This window comes from Tachyglossus aculeatus, chromosome X1 (assembly GCF_015852505.1).
Source record: "Tachyglossus aculeatus isolate mTacAcu1 chromosome X1, mTacAcu1.pri, whole genome shotgun sequence".
NCBI lineage: Eukaryota > Metazoa > Chordata > Mammalia > Monotremata > Tachyglossidae > Tachyglossus > Tachyglossus aculeatus.
The window spans coordinates 110004609-110018174 of NC_052101.1; the positions used below are offsets into that span (position 1 = coordinate 110004609).

The 13566-nt window shown below is 48.5% G+C and overlaps 1 protein-coding gene across 10 annotated transcripts in view; it reads right to left on the bottom strand.

Moving 5' to 3' along the window:
• The window catches only part of RANBP3 (RAN binding protein 3), a 100081-nt gene that overhangs the window by 48085 nt on the left and 38430 nt on the right, over positions 1-13566 (bottom strand). For 9 of the 10 annotated variants that reach the window (XM_038771751.1, XM_038771748.1, XM_038771753.1 and 6 more), the window contains one exon: positions 4288-4491. The exons of the other annotated variant lie outside the window; for it this stretch is intronic. In XM_038771751.1, the coding sequence (XP_038627679.1) occupies positions 4288-4491 (204 nt within the window). The remainder of the gene's footprint in view (positions 1-4287; positions 4492-13566) is intronic. 10 annotated transcript variants of the gene reach the window in all.

Here is a 13566-nt window from a genome sequence, read left to right on the forward strand (position 1 = left end):
CTTCAGGATGAAACAGCTAAACCAATACTTGATTCTACAGCTAGGCACAAAACATACAAGTGAATGCACAAATGTATAATGTGTACACAAACACTGTGTATTTTATTTTGTAGGATAGACCTAAAAGGCCTCTCTGGAGAATACGGGGAACACCTGACAGTTGGCTTTGAGGGTCTCCTCCAGCTGTCCCCACTTCTTTTATCAGCTCTCTTTACCCACTACTCCCCAGTTTGCTTTCTTCACCCCTCCAAGCACACCTTCTATCTTGCTCTAGACTGTAAGAGCCTCACGAGCAGGAACTGTGTCTATAGACTCTATTGTACTGCACACTGCCAGGCAGAAAGCGCTCAATAAATACAATTGATGGATTGATTTTCCCACCTCTCTCCCCTCACTCATGCTGTTCCCCCAGCCTGGAACTCCCTCTCTTCCGAAACCCACCAGTCCACAATTTTCCCCCATTCAAAACCCTCCTAAAATTCCACCTTCTTTGGGATTTTGCCAAATAATTTCCGCTGCCCTAGTCACACCAACCCAGCAGCCACCTGTAACACTTATGTATACTACTATATTCCTGCCGTCAGCATTTATGCTTATATGAATATTTTTATTTAGATTTTCACTTGTATATTTGATTTTTTATGGTATTTTTTTAAGCACTTACTATGTGCTAGGCACTAAGTACGGGGGTAGGTACAAGCTAATTGGGTTGGACACAGTCCATGTCCCACATGGGGCTCACAGTCTTAACCCCCATTTCACAGATGAGGGAAAAGAGGCACAGAGAAGTCAAGTGACTTGCCCAACTTCAGATGGCAGACAAATGGCAGAGCTGGGATGAGAACCCAAGGCCCTTCTGACTTTCAGGCTCATGTTCTACCCACTAGGCCATGTTGCTTCTCAATCCAGCGCTTAGAACAGTGCTCTGCACATAGTAAGCACTTAATAAATGCCATTTTTAAAAATTACTTATTCTATTTCACCCTGACAGACTTCCTGTTACATTCCCCTGTGCATACTATTTGTAAATAATTTTTGTCTGCCTCCCCTCTTAAGAATGTGAGTGAGCTACTTGAGGAGAGGGAACATGTATCAACTTTTTCGCAAGGTAATTTCCCACGGGCTTAGATCAGTGCTCTAGACTGTAAGCTTGTTATGGGCAGGGAACGTACCCATCAACTCTGTGGCACTGTACTCTACCAAGCACTCAGTACAGTGCTCTGCACACAGTAAGTGCTCAATAAATCCCACTGATTGCTCTGCACACAGTTAGTACTCATTAGACACCACTAATTAGACACCACTAATTAATGTGCCTTATTTCTGATGCATTCGGTAGACGCTCTCTATATCACTGTTTGATTGGAGTTCCCTGCTGAAGACATCAGGACTTTGGGATTGTCGGTACACCTATGTCCTGGTTCACATTTTGAACTTGTTCCACAAGAACACTGAGCTAACAACAACAACAAAGAAAGCTTTTCATAGGACCAACATAAAATACATTAAGGTCCAAAAAAACGAACAAAGCAATATGAAGGTTTCTTTATCAAAAAAAAAAAAAACCCACACAAAAGAAAAAGCACCTTGTGCTAACATACTCTAAAAGAACAGAGGACAGCCTTCCACATTTACAAGCCAAGAGTCTCAGGTTAAAAAAAAATAATCATCACCATCAACCAAAACAATGAGCGGGCATTCCGGGGTTGAAGGGGTGCAGCAGTGAGCAAGAGTGGCAGGAGCTAGGGCACCCCTTGTACCAGCTAGAAGGCTGAGGCAACGGCCTATTGTGGTGGGGTGATAAATACCTCACCCGGCTATCCCCTCCAGCCGCAGAGCAAGGCGAGACGGATATGGCCACCTGCCACCTTCGTCTAGAGGTCCGCCATGATCTTGGCAGGGACACTCAAATGGGCTTTCCTTCCTACTCCAGTCAAGTCAGTCCAAATACTTCAAAGGGCGGAAAAGGGACCCGCTGACGCCAAGGTAAACATTGCAGCGGTGTCAAAGTCAGAGAGTCCGATCCCGGTAACAGAGTTGTCCTTCAGTTTCAAGAGGACACAGCCAGTGAAGAGGCCTGATCCCTGAGCCTGGGTAGTGTTGAGAGAGTCCCCTGGCACACTGTGCCCAGGATAATATACTAGGGCACCATTATTGGCCCTGAGCCATTGGGGCGAGCAGAGCTCAGCTACCAAGGAAGCCTAGGTGATCTAGGAAACATAAGCCTCTCCATAGCGGGGGGGCCGAGGCCCACATGATCCAGAGGCCCTTGAAAACCGGGAGCTCTGGGGTCTGTCCAATGCCCGGCCCAGTCGCCCTGGAAGACAAGTAGCATTTTCGAGCCACCACCTAGGCCTTCCCAGTTTGAGTCACGTAAACAAAAGAATGAGAACGAATTGCACAGAGCTTAGAGGTTGCTTTCAAACAATCGGGGAACGTGTCTCCCAACTCTGTTATTTGTACTCTCCCAAGGGCCGTGGCAGACAGGCGGCGAGCACAGCAGAGTCCATAGCGATGCACGAGGCCCTAATAATGCTTCTGAATAACGGGCAACTGGCTCAAGGCTCGGAACCTACACGATATGGGCATCAAGACTCATATCGATGTTGGCTCAGTGCAGCACTCAAAACAAAATACTTTCCGATCTGCTCTCTCTTCTGCCTTTGTCAGTGTGCCATCTCGGACTACCCTTAGAACTTTGGGTTGTCCATGGCGGCCGCCATGATGGCTGAACTGAGCCGTAAGGACCCGAAAACCCCGCTCCTCTAATCCTATCACTCCTATGCTCATCACTGTCTTCATCATGTGGGTGGCCTCTGTATTTTTCCTTCATCCCTTCTTGTGCTGTCTGTCGCCAGCCACCTTTATCCGCTTTCTTAAATGGCGAGCCCACTGGAGGCCAGGGCCGGTGCCTAATTCTCACCTGGGTAGTTTTTTCCCTACTGCTTGGTACACGGCTTGGCACGCAGTAGGTGCTTAAGTGTTATTACTACCATCTCAACAGCCTGAGCTTGCTATCTGCACAGAAGATTTCAACCTAGATTTTTCACTTGCCGCTGACATGTGGGCAAGAGTGTATCTGTGGAGTACTGACCATAGTGATATCGATCTGGGTCTGCCCTTCTTGGTGCCGCAGGAAAGAATAAAAAGAACAAGACACGACTCCTGTCCTTGGGGAACTTACAGTCTAATTGGGGAGGAAAAAGAACCACCAACACACACATAATATGATTAAATGTGCCCCGGGGGCAGGGAGAACATGCTGCCACTTCCCTTACCAATCTTTGTCCGGCTTCCGTCAGGACACCTGACATCCACTGCCAGCAGGTGCCAGATAATTTTAGGTTTCGAATGTCTTTTGGCTCCCCCTCCTTGCCCCACCCCCCTCACTCCCAGCTGGCACCGTCTACTCCTCCGTGAGAGTGACCAGCCCCAGCGGAGAGTATGAGCAGCTTCTTGGAGAGGTCAGGTGTCCGACTTTATTCAGCAACAATTCCCACGGAAGATGCTTCTCTTCTTATAGGGAGCAGACTTTCAACCGTCCGCCTCCACCTCTGGCTTGGAGCCAGAAAACCCCAAAACACAGGCGACTAAAAATACCTCTCAAAGCAAAGGTTAGCCGGTGGGTTTTTGGTGGGGATTTTGGGGTTTATTTGGGGGATGGGAGAAGAAGAGTTGGCTTGAGCGCATTACCGCGTCTGCTGCGGAGGTGGCTAGAAAGCTTTCCTTCCACCATGCCACTATACCTACCACTCGGGTAGCACGCTTTTCCCCGGACACCCCAGGCCTACTCAGCACCTTGGAGGCAGTGTGGCCTAGTGGAAAGAGCACTGTTCTTCATCTGTCAAAGGGGGATAGAAGCATCTGTTGTTCTCCCTCCCTCTTAGACAGTCCCTGTCCCCCGGGGTCGGAGGGTGCTCATAACGGTCAGTCTGATTAGCCTGTATCTACCCCAGCGCTCAGCACAGTGGTTGACACACAAACGCACTTAATACCGTCACTACTTTATTATTATCATTGTAACCCTGGTCCCGTGCTCTTTCCACTCTACCCCCTCCATCTCTTGGCTATATATATATTTGTTCTGAACACATCAGAAATGCCCCGATTTACTTGGGGGGATGGGGCAGGGGTGTGGAGAGAAGAGAGGGGTTGTTCTCTACAATTTGGAGTGGAGAGTTCTTCTTTACTCTGCTACCAGTCCGTTACTGAAATTATCTCGGGACTAAAGACACCGTGGCCTCGAACCCACTAAGGAGATGGAGTACTGGGGAGATTTGGACTTACCCTTGCCAGTTCTTGTTGGATAGGAGTAGCCCGGGCTTCAGGAGTGGGAAGCGGAGAAGCGCTGGTGGAGGCAATAGCGGTAGCAGAAAGCTCTAAGGCATGCGCACTAGCTGATTCTGTATGACCCATACCATGGTGGGGAGACTCAGCCTCTCCCTGAGGGTCCTCTCCCGAATCCGACATGCCTTTTTGCTCTGCGGAGGGCTGGGAGCAAAAAAGACAATTTTCCTTCAATGAACATCTACAACACGGTGGAGCTTGTTACCACCACCAGGATTGCTCAATCTTTATATATAACTGCTTCTTCTGACATCTACTGAGGGAAACTGCTTCATGCAGCGAAGCCAACGGGAACACAGAACAAGATTAAAAGCAAACAACAACATCCACAACACAAAAAAAAGAACCCCTCATCCAATTAGCCCTTGAATATAGTGGCGAAAACAAATATGCACCTGCTACCATTATGTTGCTCTTTAGTTTTGGCTCTGTACCAGGTTTAAGGCTCTACTTTGAATGGCAAGCTTCCTGATTCCACTGGGAGGGAAAGGGAATCCAGATGGCAAGGGTGATGGTTACGCAACTCCTGGAGAAGAGTAAAACAGGGCGGGGGAGAACATGTTCAATCTAGGGATTACGTCCTATACTGGAATATTTCCATTTCACTTGGGATCAGACGAACACGTTTTCCACCCAAGGAAACATGGCGGGGCCAGAGCAACCTTGGATGAAAAAGAACGTGTCTACTCTCGGGCTTTCAGATCATTATGTTACCGCTGATTTTCTTTGGTGCTAATGTGTTATATAGTGCCTCATTATCAGGAAGAGAAAGAACAGGCCGGAAAACCCGTGAGGCCATTCAGGAGAGCAACGGAGGGCGGTGAACGGGTTTGAGAATCCTTTTATAGTCACCGATTTTGGGGAGCACTATTACCTTTGGGTCTTCCACTTTCTCTATTTTGGCTGGCTGGTCCAATATGTTCAAAGCAGCGCCTCTCTCGCTGAATTCAGTCTGGTTTACGGCAACTGAAGTCTGGAGCCCGTATCCAAGACTGAAGATTTGTGACGAAGACTGGTAGAGCACAGCAGACCAATCCAATACTTGTATTCAGAATGTGTTGGGTTGCCATCCCTTCTGACCTCCCCAACCCAGCCTGGGTTGAGGCAGCAGACAAACTTCAACTCTACAGGCGTGGCTCACACGGGCTGAGACTGTCACGATTCGGAGTAGGACTGGCACTGTGAGCGTGTCTGGGGGCACCAAGCTCTAGCTAACGTTGTGGTTCTCGCTTGCAAAGGCTATACACCTTTCGGGGGCAGGCACACCACCGCACCATCTGCTCAGGTGGCGGGCGCATCCACGATCGAAAACCACCAATCTAAGCCCCGGGGGCCTATCTTTTCATTTTGCAGGTCGACCTCTGGCTACGGCGAACTGGAGAATCGATTGTACTTTAGATTAGACCATGCCAGGGTACACAGTTGCTTAAGTAGAGGTGGAGCTTCAACAGGACCTCTCCCTGGTAAATCGGCGGGGCCTAGTGGAAAGAGCCCGGGCCTGGACGTCAGAGAACCTGGGTTCTAATCCCAGCTCCACCGCTTTGCCTGCTGCAGAACCTTGGCCTCAGTAGGGCCTAAGTTTCACTGACCCTGAGTTATCTCATCTGTGAAACGGAGATTCAACGCCCATTCTCCTTCCTACGTAGGGTCCGCGTCCGACCTGACGCTCTCGTATCTACCCCCGGCACTTGGTACGGTGCTTGGAACACAGAGTAAGCACCTTAAAAACAAACCCCGAAGCCACAAACAGAGCCACAGAGCCCCACAGCCCGAAAATCTTCAGCTCAGCCTGGCCTTCCTTACTCTAGTCCGAGTCGGACTCCACTTCCAGGGGGTGGAGAAAGAGGAGAGCGCAGATGCTGTCGCACGCACCTGTGCAGTGCCCTGGCCCCTGGCTGCTGTCTCCCAGGGGTGCAGAACCAACAGTTTAGCCAGTCATCCCACGGCCACTACTCCACGGTCCCCTCAGACCTGAAGTGAGGGAGTGTGGCCTAGTCTCAACCTAGTCCCACTGTTGCCAAGCCAGGCCCAGAGGTCCTGCGGGCTCGTGGAAAGAGGTTGGGAGGCCTCCAAGGAGTTTCTTGTCTTCCCTAAGACCTCTTGAGAGAGCTACGCTAACCCAACTTCCCCAAGCACTTTCTCTCACAGCACTGAGTGGTTTCCTTCTTCATCTAAAAATGACTTCACTGTTTTGAAGAACTCAGCACTAGGTTTCTTCGCTCCATAGGCGGTTCTATTTCTGTGGTCCTGAATGATCCCTATAGGGACCGTGAATAGCCTTTTACATAAGAAAAACCACATACGATTGTAGGAAGCAAAGGGATGATGATATATAAAATACGCGCTGGTCACCGGGAATAGAAGTTCTCTTAAATACAGTGGCACACCAGATCAAGGAAAGTGGGGAGAGCTCTGTTGAGTTTTCTCCCAACAGAGAAGAGGCAACCAACTGCCTCTGTGTTTGGCTTGGTTATTAAAAAGCCATTCTTGCCTTGACTTGGTCCTGACCCTTGCCTTTTTGAGAAGCAGTGTGGCCTAGTGGAAGGAACACAAGCCTGGGAGTCAGGGAACCTGGAGTTCTAATCCCAGTTCTGCCACTTGTCTGCTGTGTGACCTTAAGCACGCCACTACACTTCTCTGTGCCTCCGTTTCCTCATCTGTAAAACGGGGATTAAGACTGTGAGCCCCAGGTGGGACAAGGACCGTGCCCAACTGGATTACCTTGCATCTACACCAATGCTTAGAACAGTGCCTGGCCCATAGTAAGTGCTTAGCAAATACCATTAAAAAAAAAAAAATTCCCCTTCTCTCTTCCTCTTAGACTGTGAGTCCCCACGTTGGACAGGTACTGTGTCCGATCAGATTGCGTTGGTATCTACCCCAGCGCTTAGTACGGTGCTTGGGACATAGTAAGCACTTACATAACATGATCGTCATTATTATTGCCTGTGGCTTCTCCCCGTTGTCTAAGCCTATCTTCCTCAATATTTTTGATAGCAATCGTATTTATTGAGCGCTTACTGGGTGCAGAGCGTGTACTACGAGCGTGGGAGAGCACAATATAACAGAGTTGGTAGACATGTTCCCTGCCCGCAATGAGCTTACAGTCTAAAGGGGAGACAGACATTAACAAAAATTAAATAAGTGCTATAGGGCTGAGGGAGGGGTGAATATAAATGGAGCAAATCCAAACGCAAGGAAATGGAAAGGAAAAGGAAGAGGAAATGAAGACTTGGGCAGGGAAGGACTCTTGGAGATGTGCTTTCAGTAAGGCTTTGAAGGTGGGGACAGTAATTTTCTGTTGGACATAAAGAGGGAGGGTGTTCCAGGCCAAAGGTAGGATGTGAGCAACAGGTCCACGTTGATATCTGCCCAAATAAACATATCTCAAGAAGATAAAGCAGAGGTTGGTGGGAACATGACGAGAAGTGGACGCTGTGTTCTCCCAAGAGCTGCAGGGGAGGTGGGAGGGTAGTTGACAGGAAAATTAGGATCTAGCATGCTGCTTATTACTGTTATTATTATAGTTAAGTGTTTACTATGGGTCAAGCACTGTTCTAAGAGCTCACCATTATACAACTTGGAATATAGGTGGAAAAACTCGCATTTCTCCAAATGTAGGTTGCCACCCAAGTGAGGAAAATGGAGAGACTCAGTATCAGCTACTGGCTTTCACAAGTGGGGAGGAGGAGAAATTCTAAAGTCTCCCGGGGGAACCTTCCTCAGACTTCTAATAGTGATTCTGCTATTAAGCACTTAATTTGGGCCAAGGGCTGTGCTAAGTGCTAGGGTAGATGCTACCCCCATAGATCGGACACAGTCACATGGGGCTTATAGGTTAATGGGGAGGAAGAACCAGTAGTTAGCCCCCATTTTACAGATAGGGAAACTGAGGCACAGAGGAGTTAAGTAACTTGGCCTAAGTCATCCAGCAAGCAAGTGTGGCGGAGGCAGGGATCGAACCTAGGTCGCCTAACCCCCCAGAGTCCTGTGTGCCCTTTCCACTAGGCCATTTGCTTTCCCAAAAGGCAAACACTCCCAGATGGAAGGTATTTCCTGGGGCTAGGCCTGCCAGGTGGAAGGCTTCAAGTGGTTAGCAGAACTTTGGACTCCTGCTTGGGGACACAGTTCTACCCACTCCCAAAGTCCGATTTTATTTCTAGCCCTTTGGAAAAAAGGGGGTGGGGGGGGGGGATGGTGTGGTGAGTCCAAGCTGTTTCTCTCATCAGAGTGGACAAACAGGCTATTCTTGGGAACCATTCCTACAGGGACAAGAAGAGGGTTCTTATGCTGCTGAACCCACTTGAGTTGAAGGAGGAATCATGAAATTAATAATAATTACGGGATTTATTAAGCACTTACTATGTGCCAGGCACTGTACTTAAGGGACACATGGAAACCTGGACCAAATGTGGCCCCTGCAACATACAATTACAGAGTGGCTAGACTGCAAGCTCGATGTGGGCAGGGAATGTGCCTGCAGACTCTTTCATACTGTGCTCTCCCAAGTGCTTAGTACAGTGCTCTTGAACACAGTAAGTACTCAATAAATATCATTGATTTTTTTTTAATATGGCACTTGTTAAGCACCATGTACCAGGCACTGAACTAAGCACTGGGGTAGATATACATCAAACACAGTCTTAATCCCTGTTTTACAGATGAGGGGACTGAGGCCCACAAGTTAAGTGGCTTGCCCAAGGTCACACAGTGGACAAGTGGCGGAACCCAGGTCCTTCTGACTCCCAAGCCCGTACTGCTTATCCCCCTGTAGGGAGGTCTGACACAAAGAAAAAGGAAATTCAATCAGCAGTATCTATTGAGCACTTCCTGTGTGCAGAGGGCTACTAGGTGCTTGGAAGAATACAATACAGTTTGTAGACACAATCCCTGCCAACAATTCCCCATATACAGCCTCCAGAGGGGGAGAGAGACAATAAAATAAAAGACAGGGGAAATGGGAGAATCTAGAGATAGGCATATAGGAGATGAGGTGAACATCAAGTGCTTGAGGGGTACAGATCCCAGGGCAGAGGAGACACAGAAGGGAGGGTGACTAGGGGAAGTCAGGGAAGGCCTCTTGGAGGAGATGCGATTGTAGGAGGCTTCTGAAGGTGGGGAAGAGTAGTGGTCTGTCAGATATGACAGGGGTAAGCAGTACGTGGGCAAGGGGTAGACAGCAAGACTGACAAGATCACGGTCTGATGAGTGAGGCTGGTATCAGAGGAGCAAAGTGTGCGGACTTGGTTACAGTAGGCTATCAGTAAGGTGAAGTAGGAGGGGGAGAACTGAGTGCTTTAATACTGACGGGAAGGAGTTTCTGTTTGATAATAATAATAATAATAATAATAATAATGATGATAATGATGATGGCATTTATTAAGCGCTTACTATGTGCCAAGCACTGTTCTAAGCGCTGGGGAGGTTACAAGGTGATCAGGCTGTCCCACAGAGGGCTCACAATCTTAACCCCCATTTTACAGATGAGGCAACAGAGAAGTTCAGTGACTTGCCCAAAGTCACACAGCTGACAACTGGTGGAGCTGCGATTTGAACCCCCGACCTCTGACTCCAACGCCCGGGCTCTTTCCACTGAGCCACGATGTGGAGGTGGATGGGCAACCACTGGAGGTTTCTGAGGAGCGGGAAATGTGGACTGAACGATTTTTGTAGAAAAATGATCCAGGCTGCAGAGTGAAGTACGGACCGGAGAGGAGAGAGACAGGAAACAGGGAAATCAGCAAGAAGGCGGATGCAGTATTTGAGGCCGGACATGATAAATACTTGGATCAGCACGGTAGCAGTTTGGATGGAGAGGAAGAGGCACATTCTGGAAATGTTGGGAAGGTAGAACCAACAGAATTTCATGACAGACTGCATATGCGGGTTGAACGAGAGAGGACCTGAGGATAAAGTTACGGGCTGATGAGACAGAAAGGATGGTGGTGTTATCTACAGCAATGCAAAAGTCATGGGGAGGAGAGGGTTCGGACATGTTAAGTTTGAGGAGTTGGTGGGACAGCCAGGTAGAGATATCCCGAAGGCAGGAGAAAATGTGAGACTGTAGAAGAGGAGAGGGCAGCACTGGAGAGGTAGATTTGGGAATCAACACCACAGAGGTGGGAAGGAATGAGTTCTCCAAGGGAGTGGGTGCAGATAGTGAACAGAGGGGGACCAAGAACTGAGCCTTGGGAGGGCTCCCACAGTTACAGGGTGGAAGGCAGAGGAGGAGCCTGCAAGAGCCTGAGAAGCAGCAGCCAGAGAGACAGGAAGAAAACCAGGAGAGGACAATGTGGTGAGGCCACGACTGGATAATGTTTCCATGAGATGGGGGTGGTTCAGTGTTGAAGGCACCCAAAAGGCCAAGGAGGATCAGGATGGAGTAAGGGCCATTGGATTTGGCAAGAAGGAGCTAATTTGTGACCTCAGAAAAGGAGGGCACTTGGGGGGGGGGGGGCGGGGGGACCACATGCAAAAGCCAGATTTCAGGGGGTCAAGGAGAGAATTAGAGGGAAGGAAGTGGAGGCAGCGGACATAAACAACCCACTTGAGGAGTTGGGAAAGGATTGGTAAGGCGAGAAATGGGGCAAAAACCTAGCCTTCTCGTTCAGAGTGAAGACAACTGCATTTGGAAGGCCCCGGGTTTCAAATGGAATGGAAACTAGCCATCTCCCCCTCCTGGGTGGGAGCCAAGTACCTGCTTCCACATTGACCTGGCCAACCAAGAAGGTGGCCAGTAATACTGCCCAATGTTTTAGACCCATGTCTGCAAAGAGCGCAACTCCTCATGGAGGCTTTGGGAATAGACAGAAAAGCCTAATGTGCTATACTGGATCAGCCCAATCGTCCATTCAAAATGGAGACTTTAAATTTAGGCAAGGACAGAGTCTTCTAGACTGTGAGCCCGCTGTTGGGTAGGGGCTGTCTCTATATGTTGCCAACTTGTACTTCCCAAGAGCTTAGTAGAGTGCTCTGCACACAGTAAGCGCTCAATAAATACAATTGAATGAATGACAACAAAGGATGCTTGAAAAAGCACTGTGCCAATTGCTCTCCTTGGCATCTTGGCTCTGTGCCCTTGAAGTACTTAATACTCACCGTCAGTCCCACACCGCCTGTGTCAATACCCAAAATTCATCTTAATGTCTGTCTCCCCCAGTAGACCATAAACTCCCTGTGAGCAGGGAACATGTCTACCCACTCTGCTGCACTCTATGCTTCCAAGCACCTAGTAGTACAGTGCTCTGCACACCGCAAGCACTCGATAAATACAACTGATCGACTGACTGACCTAACCTCAAGGTTAGGAATATACCTTCTAAACAACCGAACTTTCCCCTCAGCCTCTTGCAATCTTCTCATCCATGAAGTTATCCAACAAATTCTTGAACCTATTGATAGTCTCTGCCCGCACATCTTCCCTACCCAACAGCGGGCTCACAGTCTAGAAGACTTTGTCCTTGCCTAAATTTAAAGTCTCCATTTTGAATGGACAATTGGGCTGATCCAGTATGGCACATTAGGCTTTTCTGTCTCTTCCCGAAACCTCCATGAGGAGTTGCGCTCTTTGCAGGCATGGGTCTAAAACATTGGGCAGTGCTACTGGCCACCTTCTCGGTTGGCCAGGTCAATGTGGAAGCAGGTACTTCCATAGGGAAGCAGCGTGGCTCAGTGGAAAGAGTACGGGCTTTGGAGTCAGAGGTCATGGGTTCAAATCCCAGCTCCGCCAATTGTCAGCTGTGTGACTTTGGGCAAGTCACTTCACTGGGCCTCAGTTACCTCATCTGTAAAATGGGGATTAAGATGGTGAGCCCCCCCCATGGGACAACCTGATCACCTTGTAACCTCCCCAGCGCTTAGAACAGTTCTTTGCACATAGGAAGCGCTTAATAAATGCCATTATTATTATTATTATTATTATATACTTACCACCCCTTCGTGTGAAAAATGTTTTCAGTTTGAAGTTACCACCCCCTATCGGGATCGATTCCTGCCCTTTTACTGAAGGCACATCTCCAAGAGGCCTTCCCTAAGCCCTCATTTCCTCTTCTCCCACTCCTTTCTGTGTCACCCTTGCACTTGGATTTGCTCCCTTTATTCACCCCTCCCTCAGCCCCACAGCAGTTATGTACCTATCTGTAATCTATTTCTACTAGAGTCCGTGTGCCACTCTAGCCTGTAAGCTCCTTGCGGCAGGGAACGGGTCTGCCAACTCTGTTATACTGCTACATTGAATTCTCCCAAGCGCTCAGAACAGTGTTCTGCACATAGGAAGTGCTCAATAAATGCAACTGATTGATCGATTCTTACCTTTAGGTTGTGGGACTTGGTGAACAAGTTCCATTAGAGCGTAAGCTCCTCGAAGGCTGGAACCAGTTCATTTACTTCTACCATAAGGTCTGAAGCACCTAGTATTAAGCTCTGCACACAGTAGGCGCTCAGTAAATGCCATTGATGACATTCCTCTCGTCAGAACCACCCCCGCCCCATGATTTTTGGATACATTAAGCACACTTCCTCTTCTCCAAGCCTTTGCCTTCAAAGACCAAAGGGTCCATTCTGTCGGGTGTCTTTCTCTTCCCTTCTCTGGCACTCTTATGTCCTTAAAATTTGGAGACCCAAACTGCACGGGATATTCCAGGTGCAGGCATACCATTTCATAGTGTCGAAACCAGGCCTTTGTTTTTCTTTCTCTCTTCCTGATGATGCTTGGCATTTTATTGGCTTTTGAGGGGGTAATGCCTCAAATGAAACCGACGGTTTGGGAGAACAGTCAACAGCGACTCCAGAGTCTCTTTCCTGAGTTACGACTGATTCCTCACAGCCTTTCATTATGTAGTGGTGGTGGGGATTAATTTTCCTTAGAGGGATTACTTGGCACTTGCTCATATTTATACTCACTAGTCACTTTTTTTTGCCAACTCGCTTAGGGCGTTCCGCAAAATTGAACATCTCAATGTTTACGCCCTCTTCAATGATGTGTTCCTGGGTCTCATCTGATTATCTTGCCTCCGTCCCAGAATTTAGCAACGTGCTTTGGCACTAAGAGCTTAAACCATAGTAGTTGTTATTCTAATTCATTCAGGCACTGAATGGCATTTATTGAGCACCTACGGTGTGCAGAGCATTGGGGAAAAGAGGACACTGGAGGATAAAAAAAGGTGTGGTCCCTGGCCCACTGGCCCAATCGAATAGGAGGGACTGGGAGGCTGCTGAAGG